General features: G+C 37.2%; 1 gene segment (V, D, J or C); it reads right to left on the bottom strand.

Moving 5' to 3' along the window:
• Positions 1-1702: 1702 nt before the first annotated feature.
• LOC104938503 (T cell receptor alpha constant-like) lies at positions 1703-12730 on the bottom strand. The segment is given in 5 exon segments: positions 1703-1997; positions 2991-3098; positions 3188-3229; positions 3976-4161; positions 12619-12730. Coding segments are annotated over 5 exon segments (429 nt in total).
• Positions 12731-16774: the final 4044 nt, after the last annotated feature.

Raw genomic sequence — 16774 nt, 5'->3', positions numbered from 1 at the left:
AGAGTAAATGTGGGACTGACTTTTAGTGGTTGGTGAGAGCTTGGTGAAATAAAAGGCTGAAAGACAGACGCCGAGCTGGGCTGACTGCTGCTGGACTAGGCAGTGAGATCAGCTGCTGCTGGGGACCTGGATGATGATTGGCTGCTGGAGACCTCTCAAACTGAAATATTGCGTGGCACAACCTTTACATAATATATATACTACATACTGCATACTACAGTCAAACTATCACTTTGGTCTGTCGCGCTCATCGTGAGCAGAGAACTGCTTCCTCTGTGAAGAATGACTATATGAATATGAATGTACTGTAAAGTTAAAACAATATTTAATATGTATGTTTAAGAGGACATCAACAAGAAGAAAAGAAATCACGAATGAATCATTCATTTTAAAAGTATTCAAATGAACACAGTGGAAAACAGGTGGAGTGGAAGTGGGCTGACACACACACACACAGCTGTGTGTTACTCTGTGGTTTTCGTTGTTTCCAGTCCGTCTGGTTGTTCAACACGTTCAGCGATCACACCGACATGTTTATGATTCATCTCGGTTTGTTCATGGTCACATGATGATTAAACTCTGTTTGTTTCATGGTCCATTCATCCAAACTGTGACTTTTATTAAAGATTTGAACTTGAAACATTTGAAGTTTTAGTTTTTTAACTGTTGTCACTCTGCATTTAGGTTGTTTAGGTCAGGTGATCGTGGAGGTCAGGTCATGTGACCAGTCCTCAGAGCATGGAGCTGTGTTTGGGGTCATTGACCTGTTGATGAGCTCCTCCCTGCTTCAGGGTGGGAACCACACATGCAGATAGCATCCGCTCACAAAGACACAGTGGTCTGAACCAGAACTCTCAGATTTGGACTCATCAGACCAAAGTCCAGATGTTCTCAGTCATTCAGACCATGAAGGTGATTCACACAGAACACTGAACACACTGAACACTTCATGTTGCTGTGTCTGCTACTGAACTGGACTCTGAGCTGCTAACTGTGGTGAAGTCTCCATCTACACATGAACTGTGTTTGTATGGCGGGGCCCGCCGGTTCACAGAGTTTCCTCTTGTCTGTTCTTGGTTTGAAGGGAAATCATACAGTGACTTTTCTGTTTGGACCCAGACCTGATCACGAACATCAGGCTGATTTCTACCTTCAGCATTTGATTTAGTTGCTGAGGTTAAAGGTGTAGCAGTCACAGTCCGGCGTGTAACAGCACACACTGATCTCTGCATTGCTGGTGTGTTTGGTGCAGCAGAACAAACAGGAAAGCACAGAGAGACTCGCTGCTGATCACAAACACCATTACTGTTCTGTTTGATGAACGTCAAAGATCTACAGCATGAAGCCACGACGACAAACATGAAACACGATGCGAGGAAGATGAGACCAAACAGACTGGACCGTGGAACAGTTCCATCTGTGGAACAAGTTCTGAGAAACTGCAGACATGTTGAAGGAATGATTCAAATGTGGAAAGTTTGCTCCTCAGTGACTCAGTGAATGACTTTGAATGAGCAGTGTTCATCTGTCACCATCCACACAGAGACTGAAGACCACGTGTGAGGTGTCGCTTCACTATGAACACGTTAGCAGCACTTTTGTTCATGCATGGCTTATATAAATGAGAATGTGACTTTTGTTTCCATGTAGGTGTTGTGGTTATTCTTTTTTAAGAACAGGGTTGAATAAAACACGTCGTTCACTCGTTTTCTTTCTGTTTTTATTGGAAATATCACACAGCGTTTTTAAAAGGTTTTGCTCTGGAAGCGAGATGATCAGTCTGACACATCGTGAAATGTAACTTTGATATTTACAAAAAAATCATTTATCAAAAGCAACAAAAATACAGATTGCATGTATTACAGAAGGTCTGTGGATGTATGAACAGACGAGCAGGGGATGACATGTTTAAACATATGATTACACATGATGCAGATGAATCAAGCTCAGCGTTGGTCGGATTGTTCGGAAAGTCTTTCTGTGGACTCACCATCTTTCTGCAAAATAAAACATGAAACAATACTTTATTAATGTGACCCAAACAGCTTTGATACATCATAATTCAGATACAAAGACACCAGACTGCTTCAGTTTAATCCCCGTGGTTACACGAAGACGATGAACTGCTCAGATACGACGTACGTGAAAACAGAGAACATGAATCAGTTTCTGTCCGTTTCATCTCAAGACGTCTCAGCAGAGCCAGAAATATATGAACAGAATTATATTAATACATTAATATTTCACAATGAATCCTCTTCTTTATATGAAACATCAGACTTTCATTTACAGATTACAGAACATTTGTCTCCTTACAGACTTCGAAACATCTGCTGATTGAGAACTTTGGTTTTACAGTAAGCACAAGGTGAAAGTTGACAACACAAACTGTGACATTCACCTTGGTGATCAGGATAAAGTGGACTTGTTTTATGTCTCATCCTCAGGTGTCCGTCCTCTGGACTGTAAATCAAGTCCATAATGGAAACTGTGTCTCCTAAAAATATTCTTGTAGAACTAGTTTGTATATTGGCGCATATGTTTTGTTGGAAATGTTCATATGGGACTAAAACATGACAGAGTTTAAGCTCTTGGTTAAAGTTTAGGAAGTAGTTTTGGAAAGTCGACATTGTCTTGAAGCAACAGACGGAACTACACCAGAACAGAACCACAGAACAGAACCTGACCAACAGTCCAACTGATGGGAACGATGGACAAACAAGAGCTGAGCTACGTTTTCAAAATCTAAGGCAACGTCTTCAAAAGTCTTCAGTCTGACCGACAGTCCAAAATACTGTAAGTGTGAATGCTGAATTCATCGAGACTACAAACATGGTGGACGTGTTGTTTGTACCAACAGTGAACTAAGACACGAGCACACGGACTCAAATACGATCATATATATATGAAATCTATATTTAATAACCATTATAAAACAGCGGATACTGGAGACCCGTGAGAAGGATTTGTGGCGATGGTTTTGTACTCACACTGACTGACCCACAGTCGAAACGTCATCAGGGCGTTGAAGACGAGGGTCTTGAGGAAGAGCAGTCTGAGGCCCAGGACGGTCATGGACATGAGGTTCACCATCGGATCTGCAGAAACAAAGATCACAACGATTAAACGACGACACAGACAGAGCAGTTCATCCCAGAGCAGACTGTGCAGGAGGTTTCATACAAACCTTGCTCCAGCTTATCTTCACACTGGTCTGATCCACCATCCTCTGAAAGAGATCAGACACAAGTGATCATCAGCTTGGAGAATATTTTTACTTCATCATCACTTCCTCTAACAACAGTTTTTCATTTGAACTTTTTTAAACATGATTTTCATTTCAGCTCATACACCTCGATTCCAAAAGTCTGGATGCTGCCAAACACAAATTTATCCCAGAGGACACAATGAACCCAGTCTGAGATGTGGACTCAGATGTTCTGCTCCAGAGAAGTGTGCAGTGTTTCTGGATGTTCAAGTCTAGACTTCATGAACTGAAGTGTTCCTGAGTTCAGTCATGTGGGTTTGTAATGCAGCCTGTGCTGCCTGAGGGGTCAGAGGTCACGGACAGACTCTCTGAATCTTTGACTGATTGATTCGTACGTTCAGAGGCCACAAACGTTCTTAAACAAAGTGAGGAACCTCGCCTCACCCTCGAGCCCTGAACGACTGAGACCCGATCACCTGTTGCCAATGAAGCTGTTCACCTGGGGAAGCTTCAGACAGCTGTTTATCATGACTGAATGAATTCAAGTATGAATCTTTACAAAAACAAAGTTTATCATTGTGAGTATTAATTATTTTGACACTGCGTTTTTATTTCATATTTTGACGAGCATCCAAACTGTTCTGGAAACAATATAAATATTATATTTCTACACCATTTACTCATTATTCTCTTAGTTTTTTGACTCTTTATTCTGTGATGTCAAATGATTTAATCGGATGTGGGCATAATAAATACTTTGCGCTTACCTCCACACTGACTCGTTTCACCTGACAGGAAAGCCACCTGGCTGTACAGGTTGTCCATCAGGACGGGCTCTGTTCCTTTGAAGAGATTATTATTTTTGTTCGCGTCATGTTTGCTGAAATCAGAGGCCAGGCACACCTGAGGATCGCCATCTTCCAGTATGTAGTAGGACGGCTCGGAAACATCCTCTGAAAAACACAGAAGGTCGACTCATGAACACAGGAACAACGTTCAAACAGCGTCAGCACAACGTGTCCAGCTCAGGAGAAGTTTTCTGAGGAGTCACAGACGCACCGTGATTCAGACGAAGCTTCAAACTCACAAGTCAATAATTACAACTTTAATTATTCCTGCACTTGTTTTTAAAAGCTTCAAATCTACATTGTTATTCATTTGACTGTTTTTAATCAAACTTCTGATGTGATTTGCACTTTTCCTCTTTAGTGTGGTGATAAATTACACCTGTCTGTGTGTTGTGTTGTTTGTAGTATTTGAATAAATAAATATATATTTACATAGAGTCTGTACATGTTCCTGTGCTTTATTTCATTTGTATTTTGTTTAGAAGTACACTGATAGACTCACATACTGTTTAAATATCACCAGCAGTACAGGTAAAGTAACGGCTCAAAGGTTCTTCTGATACGAAGCAAAGGTAAAGAAGAGTGACCAGTTCACATCCTGATCCACATCCTGTTATTCACACATCAGATTGTCAAAGCACAAAAACAATCAGCGTGAAGCGGCGTCGGAGCAACAAGAGCGATTTCTGCAGCTTTAACTGAACTTTCAAATTAAAATCTAATATTAATATATTACTATTACTATTACTATTAATATTACTTTTTCATCTGAGTTTTAGTTTCACGTTGTTGTGTTGGACAGTTTCAGCTCTTCAGAAACAGATTCTGATTCTGTTACATCACAGTTTATTTTTTATCTTCAGTAGAATTCTGAATAAAATTCAGTCTAACACAAAAACGTAATTCCAGATTCAAACATCCTGAGAGCATCTGTTAAATAAATATATAACATAACTAATGGCCGTGCCATTTAATCTGCATTAATATTGTTGCTGATGTTTGTTTCTATTTAAAATAGTTAGAACACATTTAGGAATGAACTGGTCACTGTAAAATGTTTGATTAATAAAGGAACACCAGCTTATTGTTGTTAGAATATGAACGTATTATTCATTTCTACAGTTTTCATATTGTATATATTATGATTATTGTGTACACCATGAACTGTTTGTAACAGTCAAAGTTTGAATGAATTCTTCTGTGCAGATCTTTTCATGTTGGCAACACTTACTTGATGAAACGAACATTTTGATTCCAGACACAAATTGAGTTTGAAGTTGTTGTCGTTCACACGGGAACACAAACCAGTGCAATACAAAGTGTTCGTTAAACTCATCGTCTTAACGAGTTACGTCAATACAAAGAATAAGCAGCTGTGAAAATACAGAAAAATATTAAAAACTGGCAACTTCTCTAAATATCAGCGTCACTGTGAGATGTGAGAGCAGTTTAACTCACAGAGTTTCATTTGTTGATGTCCACAAAAGAACTTTAGTTTTAGGGATCAAACTGAATTAACCTCGATGATGTGACTTAAAGACACATTAAATCTGAATAAATTATATTTCAGTGTCACACTTACGTGTCGTGACAGTAAGTTTAATCCCAGCTCCAAATACAGTCCTGACGTTATTCACACACAGTTTGACCTGGCAGCAAAAACAGCAGCGAACTGAGCAAGAGCGCCATCTTTACCCTACATTGTGTTTAATTATCTTTATCATTATCGTTATGTTTTTATTCATCCAGGTGAAGTTAAATGTTTCATTTTATCTGTGAAGTTACAGATTTAAATGGTGGCACCTTGAGTTCCTTCACAGGATCTAAATGAACTTACATTACGAGTTATTACTACAAACGCTACACTTTAATACAAAGGCATTCAATCTGTATTATTTCTGTTTGAATGTTATTATTTATGTAAAAATAACATTTGTTTTTTAAAGAGCAAAACAAACCTGAATAATAAATATTATAATATATAGAAATAATCTTTCTTACGTGACGACACAAAAACTTTGAGTGCAGATCCAAACAGCAGCTTGTTGTTGTCATACACACAGTCAGTGAGCGGCATTCGAAAACCTCCATAAACTTATAATTACTTATAATGTAATGTATTCTGATTTATAATGAAATATACATTAATTATTGCCATGGACCACATGTACTTTGTAAATGTTTGTCAGTGATCACATCATCATTAAAACTGGAATAAACAGTCAACAATGATAATTAGTAATTATCATTTTGAATTCAACCAGCTCTTTATCAATCAGAAAAGTGTTTGATGAATATTATAAGGAAAGTAAAATGTGTTTCTAATTAGTTATTTCTTTTAATTGTATAAACGTAGGTGTGTTATTTTTTACATGCGAAATGTCAAACTTGATTTATCATGATGCATCGATGAGTTTGTCAGAGTTTATAATGTTATAATGTACTAGAACGTCCACGCGTGTCTATTTAATAATTATTATAATTTAAGTATGAAGTGATGAAGAAACTGTACCTGACAAAACAAAAACTTTGGTTTTGTTCCCGACACAGCATGATCAGTCACATCATAACATCCTGAGTGTTTGACGTTAATATGAAGTCACGTTAACGATGACAGACATGAACTCACTGGACTGGACGTGCAGTTTGGTCCGTTTCCAAACGTGAGCCTGAAGCCGACGTTCACACATTCACAGACTCCAGAGCAAAGACCAGCACACGGCTGACCCGAGGTCAGCTCCAGCCTCACCAGGATCCAACATATTTTAAATGACAGCGACCGACAGACGATCCTCTGTGTACAATATTTTAAAGATTAAATATGTTCGTTCACATGCTGAGTTCATGACTTCATGTTCTTCAAACTGTTTGTTCAATGAGCCTTTGACAGTCAGCAGAGTAACGACTGTCTCCTATGATTTATGTTCATACACACACACATACATCTTCTATATATGGAGAGTTCAGTTATGTTATTATTTACGCATCGTGTCGTGCAGAGTGTGGAGCTGTACTGTCGCGTGACGCAACTAATAAAGAAACTTTGATTTTTTAAAAGTTTCCACTCACGTGTTTGAACTTTGAGCTGAACGCCTGAACCCAAAATCATTTTCACGTTGTTACTATTCACACTCACACACACAGTAACACACTCACACACACACTCACACACACTCACACATACTGAGGGAACAGTGCTTTGTACTGAACTGTCAAAGATCGTAGAGTTCTTAAAGCATCAGAGTCCATGATTAGATGATTCTGTGCAAAGGTCAAAGAATAATAATAACTTTATGAATAACTGAAGTTACTTTGAACCATCGACTGGGAATTCAAACAGGACTCACTCGTTTCCACGGAGACGCGAGTCCCCGATCCAAACAGGATCTTTTGGAGTCCAGTCTGAGTCACACATCAGAGGAAGCTCCAACAAGAACTGATCAACACGTGATCAGTAATAATACTTCATTTAATAATTTAAATCACCTGACATGCTACAGTAAGATATGTGGTTCACTTCCACCGCTGTGAATCATCGTTAACTCTGTTAGTTTGGACTTTTTACAAACTAATTATCACTAAAACATCAAATCTTACAGGTTTGTATTTTCAGCTCGTCCAAAGATCAACAACGAGCTTCACGACAGAAACTCACTGAGCGAGTCCACGCAGACGTTTGATTCTTCTCCTGGACTCAGCAGAACCAGCTGCATCTGAACGGAGTTACAACAGCGACGGCGTTCTGTTGAATGTGTGGATCAGTTCACAGATTTCAAATCATTCACCGAGTACGCAGCCGAACATCTTCACTCTTATAATATTCAAAATAAGTCAACATCTACTTCATGGTGCTCTGTAAACACTTTGAATATTAACACTGATTAAAGAAATGTTTTTGTTTCACTCTCACCACATTGTACAAAGAGTTTAGTTCCTTTCCCAAAGACGAGCTTTCCTGTGCCGTCATTCACACTGTGAATGTTGTCAGCTCAAAAACTCTCCATGCTTTAATCTACAGATCAGAAATAACAATGTGCTGTGGACACCTCGTCCATCAGAATGTCCTCACAGAGTTTACGTCCATTTTTACTATGAATCAATGCACTGATAGAAACTTCACTCAGTGAAACAGGAATATTAGTGATGATGAAGTGAATCTAAAAACAAACATTAACGATAAGTTTGACAGCGTATGCAGCGAATTAGTGAATGAATCAAAGTGACTTCCTGGTGTGAACGGTCAAACATCAGTTTGTTGTCACATATTTTAGGAACATTTTGCACTCACTGTCATCGATGGTCAGTTTAAGTCCTGATCCAAACTGGATATTTGGTAACTAACTGTAGTCGCACCGTTTAGGAAGCTGATCCGCAGCTCAGATACTCACAAAGACTCAGAACTCTGATTAACTTCAGAGATATTCAAATAAGAAGTTATTCCCACAATATAAAGTTTTGTTCTCATAAAATGTGAAATACTTCAGTGATCGTTGTTACTTTTAAAGTTACGGTGTGTGTTATTAAGCTCCGACTACTGAAAGATTCTTCTCTGGTTCATGAACAGAGTCTGACAGTTCAGTCACACACAGACAAACAGTTTGTTAATATTTTTGAAAATTAAAAATGAATGTATGGTTCCCAAATATTTCTCATATTTCAGAGTTGTACTCATATCTTCCTTCAGTGTTCTGTCTCGTACATTTGTTGTTTCAAAGGTTTCGTGTAATCTTTGTGCTGATGAACTCACTGAAGTTTGAGATTTTGAAGACTGAGGTATCATGAACAATAATAATGTAATATGTATTTCTATGTTAACTGTGAGTTCTTCATCGATCATTTGGAATAAACAGATTTTACTCACCATCGTTGACGATGAGTTTAATTCCGGATCCAAACTGGAGTTTTTGGTAACTCACAGTCGCACAGTTCAGGAAGTCTGAGCAAAAAGTCTGTCCCTGGATTTCAAACCTTCACCTGTGTTTTCTTTCTGGACACTTTTGATTCTCTTGAAGAACTCGACAGTTCTATCTACGTTATGTAGATTGATCTACTTTATGGTGCTCTGTAAAACACCTGAACACCAGATTAATTCAGAATATTAATATGGAATCAGAGTTAGTCTGAACACGATGAACAAACATCAGAAAAGTTTGTTTCACTCTCACCAGATTGTACAAAGAGTTTAGTTCCTTTCCCAAAGTCGAGCTTTCGTGTGGCGTCATTCACACTGTTCATGTTGTCAGCTCAAAAACTTTAACTCCATAACGTGCAGTCATTTCATCCAGGTCTTAAACTTTCTGTTTTAAAGTGATGACGCGGATGTCGAACAGCTCGTCCATCCAGATGTTCTCGCTGCATTAATACACTTTGACAATTATGATCATTTGAATGTGTAACAAGATTTTTTTTTTTTTGATAACTGAATCTACAAACAAGCGTTAATGCTGAGTTTTTCTTTTTACATACGAGTTTAGAATGAACATTAAATTGAGTTTTGTGGGTGAACAGACTTACTGGTGTGGACGGTCAGCTTTGTGCCAGATCCAAAGATCAGTTTGCTGCCGCCGTAATTCACACAGTGTCACACTTCAGTGCAAATAAAGTGAACAACAGTTCAGTTACATCAACGGTGAGATGTGAACGAATGCATAAACTGTGAGTTATAAGAATTTTAATACGCCTTAGTTAACGAGACTCAGTACTAATAAACACGTGTCTGTTGAATCAAAAGGAGGAGGGTCTGTTCTGTGTGTTATTTTGTTAGTTAACGAGGAAAATGCAGAAACTGATTACCAAAATAATGAAACGCGTGACGGAGAATCTTAGAGACTATCACAAATCCAAAAAGTATAAAAACAGTTTGAGTGAAAATTTAAAGTTTAAAGATGAAATCAAAGATTGTGACTCACTGCTTTCAATAACTACTCTGGTTCCTTTTCCAAATGAGAGTTTACGGAGTCCAGACTCCGTCACACAGTGATCCCGAACAAACCAAAAACTGAACCTCAGAAAGTCCGTAACGTCCTACAAGTTAGAAATGACCAGATATGAAAAGTAAATGTTCTCAAACTCTAATCACAAGTCATCTTAAAATGTCTGATTTATTTATTCATTTAGTTTATTACGAGTGAAGCAAATTTAGTAAGTTTAAGTTTAATAAGTGAACGAACATGATTATTCCACAAGTTCATTTTCTTACTCGTTTGTACGAACACAGTCGTTCCGCTGCCAAAGAGAAGTTTCCTTCAGTGACACCAGGATGGACCAAAACGGTCGCCTGGTTCTGAAACTCACAACTGATCCGGACTAGAATAATTAGCCTGTTTAACGTGATATACAGTCTATGATATGTAAGAACGCAGGATTTTCCATGACATATTATTGGATTTTGTTCTTCGTTAACTGGATGACAAATTTCTTAATGAGGATGGATAAAAATATTTGAAACGTTTCAAGTTTTCCTCCTGCTTCAATAAAACTATTTTAAAAAATCTTAATTTTAAGATTTTAAAAACATTTAAAGCAAAAATATACTAAATCCAATAAGTTTGATTTAGTATATTCAAGAGATAAATTAGTATCTGCTTCACCATGAACAGAACAGACAGAAATCTTTTGAAAGATAGCTGAGAACAGCTGAAGTAACAATAATAGATCATCAATCTTTCAGCGAATAAAACAAACTTATCGTACTGTGAGTTTGGTGCCAGAACCAAAGAAGATCTTATAAAGTCCAGAGCCGGTCACACCATGACGGGAATAAGTACAGAAACACGACCTCAGCTCCACCAACACGATCAGGACTTTAATTCATTTTAAAGATCCAAAACTGACTGATTAATCATTCGTTAAGATTGTTACCGCGTGTGTTTATAGAGTTACATTTCAGAAATGATACTGAACTAATAAGATTTGTTATTCCCTCTTTATACAGACACTGCATGTTTTACATTTAGTTTTCATTTCTTCTTGCATCTTTAACCTTTATCCATCCAGTGTATTACCAGCATTAATTAAAGATTAGTTTTTCCTTACTTGTTTCTACATGGAGAATGATTCCAGTGCTGAAGAGGAGCTTCACTCCAGCATTCACACAGTGGAAACAGAGTCCACAAAAACAACTGGACCCCTTCTTTTCTACAGCGTCATTAACAATGCATGCAGATGAATAAAATTTAGAAAGACAATTAACTACATGTGTTAATCTGAGGACAGACAACAACGTAAAACATACAAAGTCTTTTCTGTGAGAACGTGTCTCTTCATTAGTTAAACATGGAAAGTGACTTACTTGAGCCAACTATCAGTTTAGTGCCGCCACCAAAGATGATTTTGTAAAGCCCAGAGTCAGTCACACACTCCGAAACACGAATACATAAAACACTGACATCACTTGAATAATGTTGTTGGAAATCGTTGATCAGTGTACACGTTACAAGCTAAATTCCTCTATGATAACGATAATGTCTTTACTTCTGAATTATTGTCAGGACAAAAGAACTGTAATGTGTAACTTCTACTCACTGCTCTCCACTGTCAGTTTGGTTCCTTTAGCAAAAAGAAGTCTCCAGTTTGAAGCAGTCGCACAGTGGATCAGATCGGAACAAGAACTACAAACTGTTTCCTCACACAGCTTCAAAAACACAAACACATTTCAGTAAAAGTCTCCGACCCTCGACAGACGAACATCATCTCATCATCTGCAAACTATTTTATATGAAGACTGGATTTCATTCTCAGCAGCATTTTCCACTAATTAATATGTTTAGGTGATTTCCATTCAAACTTTTGAATATTACTTGTTAACATTAACGTACAACGTGAACTTTTTCATGGCAAATAACGTTTACCTCAGCAGCAAACTATGTTGAACAGCTTTATCATCAAAATACGTCACTAAAGTATCTGACGTGTTTTGTTGATACTCACTGTGTTCAACTGTTAGTTTGGTTGATTTTCCAAAAATCATCTTCCCAGTTCCTGAAGCAGTCACACAGTGGATCTGCTCTAAACAATAATGACGTGGGCTGTTTCCTTATGAACATACTACACACACAATGCTACATATTATGTTTAAAAAGTGTTTGATAAAAAATATTCTTATAAGGATTGCTATCTAATACATTTGACTCATATCTGTCTCTTAGTGTACAGAAAAAGTCAAATGTAATATGTTCATGAAGTTTATTCTACTGTTTGAATCTGTGGTGCAGCTGGTCAGCTGTGCAGGCAGAAATACAGTTTATACAAACTATCTTCTCTCATTACTAATGGTAATTATTAGTTCATTGGAGTTTTAAGTTATGTTTTCATCTCAACAGAGTTAGTGATTCTTTTATAGGGGAGAGAGTTGGGTCCGGTCAACCAGAATTTCTTACAAATTAATAATAAAAAAACTGCTTGATCTGACAAACTTTGAGGCTCCATAACCCGTCACATAATGACAGTTTAAAGGGTTAAAAGGTTTCTGTCTACACTGAAGGTGATCCGGAGTTTTCTGATGCACAATCAGCTGAATTATTATAAATTCAGTGCACTGCATTAAATCAAATATCGACTTACTTGATTCAACTTTCAGTTTTGTGCCAGAACCAAACGTGATCTTGCCTCCATACTGAGTCACACAGGAAGAAATCCAATCACATAAACACATCAGCCAAAGGTGAGAAGAGTCTGAGGCATCCAACAAAAACTGGCTGATCAGTGACGCAGAATAAATGCTAATATAATATATAATAAGTTATTTTGCAGTTCACTTCTCTCATTACAAATATGCACTGTTCATAATGTTTACACTAATTTAAATTTGGACACTCGTCCTGCTGACCTGCACTGTTCTGCTCTTTACTGGAGAATATGTACGTAAAACTTAGATGTGAGCGCTCTGCACACTCCGTCTGATAAACTAGAGATTATTTCTAATTATTTCAGCTTGAAGAACCTGACAGCAACAAACTGAGTCACAGTGTCTGCAAGAAACTGGACTTCAGGATTGTTCTGTCAGGTTACAGCAACATTAGATCAGCTATCAGCTTTAAATGAATGAAGTCACTTACTTGATTCAACATTCAGTTTTGTGCCAGAACCAAACATTAACTTTGTATTGGAGTAATCAGCCACACAGCATGAAACTCAGCTACATAAACCTTCATCAGGGGCATGGGCCATTTTCCTATGGTAATATTTTACAATGAATAGGTGATATATATATATATATATATATATATATATATAAATAATGTTATATTTTATTTAAGCATCACCTGAGAAATATTTGAGTGTCATCAAGATCTGTACATAAAGCCTAACCCTAAGTTAACAGGAAGGTTCATCAACTTTTTTATTTTCCTGGTCTGCGTGTAAAGATTTCAGCCACGGTAGAACAAGATGAAAAGTGCTGAATTCTGAGTGTAACATAAGCTCCAACATTATTTCATACAACTGAATTAAGTAACTTACTTGATTCAATCATCAGTTTTGTGCCAGAAGCAAAGATGAGTTTGTCGTTTGACCAGCCAGACACACAACAAGAAACCCAACGACATAAAGTCGCAGTCAGAGACACGGAGCGTCATCGTGAAGCGACTCTACTCACAGGTCAAATATATTCCTGCACAGAAAACATATTTGTGCAGAAGCTGCAAAAAATAAAAATGCTGAAATGAGTTCAAATAAAAATAAAAACGTCTCACCTGAGTCGACTCTAAGCTTGGTGCCAGAACCAAAGACTAATTTTGAGTTTCCATAACCCGTCGCACAATGAGAAGCCAAACTGCGTAAACCCGTGGATCAACAACATGGACTATTTCTTCATTAGGATTATTTATATTATTTATATTTAAAAACATGATAGGCAAATATTATATTCCCAATAATTAGGCAATTATCTGGCTTAAAAATAACTTGATGTAACAATGAGAAGCACTACATACTGTATGATCTAACAGTTCCAACAGTTAGTAAAGGTTAAAAGCTTTCTTCAGAGTTTTCTGATGCACAATCAGCTGAATTATTATAAATTCAGTGCACTGCATTAAATCAAATATCGACTTACTTGATTCAACTTTCAGTTTTGTGCCAGAACCAAACGTGATCTTGTTTCCATACTGAGTCACACAGGAAGAAATCCAATCACATAAACACATCAGCCAAAGGTGAGAAGAGTCTGAGGCATCCAACAAAAACTGGCTGATCAGTGACGCAGAATAATAAAATGCTTAATAAACAGAACATCCACTGTTTCTAACTTTTAATAAAATGCTTAATAAACAGAACATCCACTGTTTCTAACTTTGCTGATTTTAAATGATTAATTCTGGACCCGTGTGTTCTGTGACATAAGCTGTTCTGTTTACTGAGGAATAAAGAAAGAAAATATCACAAATAAATGGATCCGTACACAGAAATGATATTAAAGATATCTTCGAACATGTGTCTCGACATCTGTTTCCTCATTGTTTTGGGTCTGTTGCGTACATAATATTAAAATTGAATGCACAGTCCATTTGATAAACTGATTTACAATAATTGAACTTACTGTCATTCACGATCAGTTTGATGCCCTCCCCAAACACCAGTTTCCAGTTTCCCGTGCCAGTCACACATCGTTTGTTCTCTCAACAAAAACTGCAGCTCAAAGGACCCGAGTGCTGCAAACAGCTTCCACAGGTTCAACATATTCATCCGTCTTTAAAAACCTACAGCACACCAACTCAGAGTACTTCAAGTATTTCTCGCCAAGTCTCGGTAAATAATATAAGTACAGTCTAGACCTGTGTATGGAAAGTGTCAGGATCACTTCTGTTATGGTTTGGCGCTACATAAATAAAATTGAAAATTGAATTAATACTCACTGTTTTCAATCGTTATTTTATTCGCACAGTCATGTGATCTGAACTTCAATTACAACTAATGTGAAAGGACGAAAAGATCATCAGACTAAATGACACATGTCAAATGTCTATAACTTTAAATCAATATCAGTCATTCCATTATCGTTTAAGTTTACAGCTGTGAGTTTCAGAGCCAGAGTCAGTCACACTGCCTGATATGGATGCTACGCTAACAAAGCCGAACTCTATGAACTGTGTGGTCGTCTAAATAACTTCAGAGATCAGAGTCAGCTAATGAATCATGAACTGTGGTTACAACTTTAACTAACAATTCTATATTTGTGCATATAATATATTAATAATGATGATGAGTGTGAAATGATACTGTCTTAATTCAGCTTTGAGTTGTTTCAAATACTAAATCATAGCTTGGCTTGAGCATCACATGTTTATCGTATTCTTTAAATATATATTTGAAGCTTGATACTCACTGGTCTCTATAACTGGTTTGTCTCCTTCGTCCATCCACACAGTGGATCTGAGCTGAACAATCACTGCATGGATGACTTATTATGAAGCTGCAGTTTTTAACTCCAAGCTTTTCATTTCTAATGAAAACATTCTTGTTTTGGATTTCACAGATTATCACTATGAAAAATGTAAACACGTTTTGTTTTTTAGCTTCGATTTGACTGAAACTAGAAAATAAATTGTTTAAAATTGACTTACTGGAGCGAAGTGTCAATCTAATGCCGGATCCAAAGATGAGTTTAGACGCTGCAGAGCGAGTCACACCGTGAGAAACCCGGCAACATAAAGCCGGGCATGGGCTCGTGAGGATGGAACAGGGCTGAATACGTTCATTAATATGACCTCAGAGAACTTAAGGCAGTTCAAATATTTTGAATAGGGACGAAACGTTTAAGAATAAAGCGACTAAAATGTCTAAATTAAAGTCTTCTTGAGATCTGAACAGCAGCACTATAAGGTCACATACTCTGAATGTTATGCAGACGAGGTTAGAGCGGTGATGAATATTTTATGTTAATATGTATAAACATAAACTTTGTCTTGTTGGGCTTTGAGTTTGACTTCTGACTTTTATTACTGCAGTAAAGTAAGGAACTGCGATTTCTCTTTATGTGGATGGTTTCAGAAACGAGTCATATTTTGTAGCCTGTCAGAAGAATTTGAGGTAGAAATGCAAGCTGAGATCTGCGTAGCTGATATTTAACATTAAATTATTACGATACTCACTGGCAACGACAATTAGTTTGACTCCTTCCCCAAAAGATATTTTCCAGCCAGAATCAGTCACACACTGTGTCTGCTCAGAACGATAACCGATGTGTAACAGATGACAGACTAATACATAAGTACATCATCTGCAAACAGTTCTGTTTGTATTTTAGACATTTGGCTGCTTCGTGTGGGTTCATATGTGCCACTGTGGAAAAAGCGTAATCTCAATAAATAACAATCAAATTTAAAAGTCAAAATGAAGCCTGAGTACGTGAACATGCCATCTTCTCAAAAATCAAACCATTATCTTAGCTCTGTTGTCGGGAGCTGTTTTAATTAACAAATATTGTTAATTGTTAATATCAAATTTATGTGAGCTGACTTTATTTTAGCTGTCAATACTGAATAAAACCTGTAAACGTCCAACAAACAGACAGAATGAATTTTATGGAATGACTTTGTGAATTCTTTATACTCACTCGTTTCTACAATTAGTTTGGCTCCTTCTCCAAAAATGAGTTTCAAGTTTCCTCCAGTTGTCACACAGTAAATCTGAGCTGAACAATAACTACATGCACTGGTTCACTTCAATCAACACTAATTACAACAGTTAATGACAGCTAATTGAGTTCATTAATGATTAA

The sequence above is a fragment of the Larimichthys crocea genome, chromosome II (genome assembly GCF_000972845.2).
Source record: "Larimichthys crocea isolate SSNF chromosome II, L_crocea_2.0, whole genome shotgun sequence".
Taxonomy (NCBI): domain Eukaryota; kingdom Metazoa; phylum Chordata; class Actinopteri; family Sciaenidae; genus Larimichthys; species Larimichthys crocea.
Note: the sequence above shows the minus strand (reverse complement) of the source record. Positions and strands in the feature narration are given on the sequence as shown.